The sequence below is a fragment of the Camelina sativa genome, chromosome 16, assembly GCF_030686135.1.
Source record: "Camelina sativa cultivar CO46 ecotype springtype chromosome 16, ASM3068613v1".
NCBI classification, from domain to species: domain Eukaryota; kingdom Viridiplantae; phylum Streptophyta; class Magnoliopsida; order Brassicales; family Brassicaceae; genus Camelina; species Camelina sativa.
In genome coordinates, this window is record NC_141895.1 from 6317988 (window position 1) to 6321493 (window position 3506).

The following is a 3506-nucleotide window of genomic DNA, read 5'->3' on the forward strand; positions in this document are numbered from 1 at the left end:
ATTTTTGTCATTCTACTATCATGGTATATATCGGTGATTTTTTCCTGTAATATTTTGTTTTTAATGTAGATAAGTAATTTATCAACTAGAGATTTTAAACGTTTTTATTCATTTTATTTATATTTATTGAGCAACACATATTTTTTTCGTAGCATGTGGTTTTTCTACATAGACATAAAATTTAACAATAGATTCCTAGCTATTCTTACATAGTATAAATGTCAGTACTCATTTCTAACTTTTTGATATCAGTTAGTATTATTTAAAATTTTTTAATTATGAAATGGTAGTGTGGATTCGTTCCAAGAAACAATGTAGCTATTGACCTGTTGTCGTCCCCATGCATGAGCCGTCAGTGATTTATCTTTTTTGTTTTATGATTGAGTTTAATGACTATTCTTGCATCCCTGTTTAATTGTTGCCATATGTATCATTCCCTCTATAAATGTACATCACTTACAATAAATGGGTGATGGTAGAAATGAGTCAGAAGGGTGTTGATCGGAATAAACTATAGAAATGGGTTTTGGTTTTCCAATTTTTTCTATACGACGATTAAATTCAGTCGTTCGGTGAATCCAAAAAACTATTCTTTAAAAACTTATCCTAACAACATAAAACTTAAATAACAATTGATTTTAATTTTTAGCCATCATATATATAACAGTGAGATGTTGAAAAAAAAAAGCTTTCACATAGGAAATCAAATGAACTCGTTAATGCCTTTGTGCAATTTAGTATTGATTTTAATCGAAAATAACTAAAATATCAAAGAGAAATATGAAAAACAATATTTTATGTAGGAGTATATAAGCGAAATGTGAAAACGTGGAACGGATTACTCCCTTTAAAGACAGCTTTAAGGATAAGTTGCAAATTAAATATAACAAGTTTTGCTTAAGTGCGAATGTGGAAATAATTAATTGAGCCGCCAAAGTCAATCAACCGTTGAAACAAAAAAAGAAAGCTCAAGACGAATTAGTAGCACCGTAAAGGCATAAATATATAATAAAACTATTACAAATAAACTAATAACGTCAGAACTCTTATTTATAACGTCACTTGGTCATTCTCTTGTGTCTCTCTGTCTATATTTTTTTTTTCTTTATGTCTCTCTGTCTATATATACCACTCACAATCTCCTTCCTTACCATAAATCACTTCACTCTACAAAACAACACACTTTGGTTCATCAACTATTTTGTTTCAACTCCTTCCTTAATTAAAACTCTACTAATTGACTCAAAAGAAAAACAAACAAGTCCCTAAAATACTTTGATAATCATGCTTAAGATGGAGATTAACGGTGGGGTCGCTACACCTACTGCTTCCGCTGTGGCCGTGGCTGCCGTGGCGGAAACCACCACTCCTGTTTCCTCTCCTTCTCCCACCTCTTCACCTCCACCGCCTCCTTCGCCACAGCAGCCGCCTCAACCGCCTGTTATACTAAGCCCTTGTGCGGCTTGCAAGATTTTGAGGCGGCGGTGCGCTGAGAAATGCGTTTTGGCGCCGTATTTTCCTCCGACGGATCCGGCGAAGTTCACAATCGCTCACCGTGTCTTTGGAGCTAGCAACATTATTAAGTTCTTGCAGGTACTTTTTATTTTTCGTTCTTTACTAGTTACACGTGTGTATTTTCTATGTATATGTCACCACGCACGTGTGTACATGAGCCAGATATTTCACATTTGCTTATTGGTTATGATTTATGAACATCAAAAATTATAATTTATCTCAAACTATATCATTCTAGTGGGTATGAAAAAGAAAAAAAACTTATTTGGTTTGTTTTGTTTTGTTTTGCAGTAATGAATGCCAATGATCTAGAAAGATATATAATTTAAAATATAAAAAGAGAATGATGTCTTTGTTCTTTGTAAAAAAATATATACCTTTTCATAAAATGAAAAAAGTAAAATCTGATTTCAAAATGTGAAAAGGATGTTAAAGTGGTTAAAAGTCTAGTTGTTGAACAATAATGGGTTCATAAGTCATGTGACCGGAACAAGGCCCTACAATTGTAATGAAAGGTCAATAACAACCTCTCCTCAAAGCTACATGCAACCTCATTAAGAAAATAGAAAAAATTAAAGTTATGCTAGAAAAAAAAAGGTCTATTTCAACAATTCCTTTTCATTCGTAATTTGAAAAAGTCATGTAAGTTTTCTTCATGGTCAAATATCAAAAAACAACTTCACAATGTCACATACTGTAAAATATTCAAATCTAAGTTCCATGTCCGACCGAGACTTTTATTTCCTCTTCTAGAAATAAACATTTTAGTGAAAGATGATGTTTATGTATTTTTGTTTATCTTTTTTCTATTCTTAGGAACTTCCGGAATCGCAAAGAACAGATGCGGTTAATAGCATGGTCTATGAAGCCGGAGCAAGAATGAGAGATCCGGTTTACGGATGTGCGGGTGCAATTTACCACTTGCAGAGACAAGTTAGTGAGCTTCAAGCACAACTTGCGAAAACTCAAGTAGAGTTAGTGGGTATGCAACTCCAAAGATCAAGTCTACTAGAATTGATATATAAAATGGAGCAAACCAAGTTGTCAGCACAAGAGCAAGGACAACACAATATGTCCTTTGAGAGTTCGTTTGAGAGTGGCGATGAGTTCATTAGTAGCCCCGACGAAGTGAGCAATGATTTGGGATTCCTTGAGGACAATAACAACAACAACATTGTCAACAATAATTCATCCATGTCGTGGTGGGATCCTCTTTGGACATGATCATAACTTATGGTATTATTAGCTCACTTTAAAGCGCTTTAGTGGTTACTTCCATATGCATATTAAAGATCTAGGATATGATATATGCGAAGTTTTTTTTTTCTTTAATTTGTGTAAGTCAACCAATCATGTATAATAAGCACGTAACAAAACTGCATCAAACTTGTCAAACATGTTACGTGCTAGTATTATTATGTAGGGATATCAGACAAAAGAGTTTGTACTATGATTAAGATTCTAAGAATCTTCTCCTAACGCTAATGAGAAGGAGATAATTGAGATGCATTTTTAATTTAATGAAAATACCATTTTGTATATTTGTTGTTTCGTTTTATAATGAGAAGGATGTCATTGTTAATGTTTCTGATAATGCTCCCCGGAAGCAAATAATTAATGTGTATTTTTTTTTGTTCCTTCTTTTTAATAACCGGACCAAAATTTAGGTTAATCCCCAAAATTCATAGATTTCTATCTACAAACTATCTTCAATAAACATGCAAGAGGGAACTACAAGGATTTTTGTACGTGGAACAATTCGATTCTTGACATTAATCTATAAGGCGAATATCAAACCCATTCGAACAAATTAGTGGGCACACAGCTAGCTCTTGGTTAAATCTGACGCGTGTTTTGTCATCCTATTTTGTATTCTTGTGAAGATTGTAAATAAGAATTCAGGTTCTTGAAACCATCCATAGCAATGTGAAGGCGAATTAACTCTTTTCGCTAAGGACACAACGAAGACATGACACGTCTCTGTAGACAGT

At 33.4% G+C, this 3506-nt stretch overlaps 1 protein-coding gene across 1 annotated transcript; it reads left to right on the forward strand.

Moving 5' to 3' along the window:
* The first annotated feature begins 1033 nt into the window (after positions 1-1033).
* On the forward strand, positions 1034-3056 carry LOC104750047 (LOB domain-containing protein 11-like). Its single transcript, XM_010471773.3, has 2 exons — positions 1034-1593; positions 2332-3056. Exons 1-2 carry the CDS (start codon positions 1285-1287, stop codon positions 2737-2739), a joined length of 717 nt encoding a protein of 238 aa, XP_010470075.1. The 5' UTR covers positions 1034-1284; the 3' UTR covers positions 2740-3056.
* The last annotated feature ends 450 nt before the right edge of the window (positions 3057-3506 follow it).

Bases quoted from the DNA above. Each gene is read 5' to 3' on its own strand.
- LOC104750047 (XM_010471773.3), top strand. From the start codon at position 1,285: ATGCTTAAGATGGAGATTAACGGTGGGGTCGCTACACCTACTGCTTCC. The intron at 1,594-2,331 runs GTACTTTTTATT...TTCTATTCTTAG, and splicing joins ACATTATTAAGTTCTTGCAG to GAACTTCCGGAATCGCAAAG.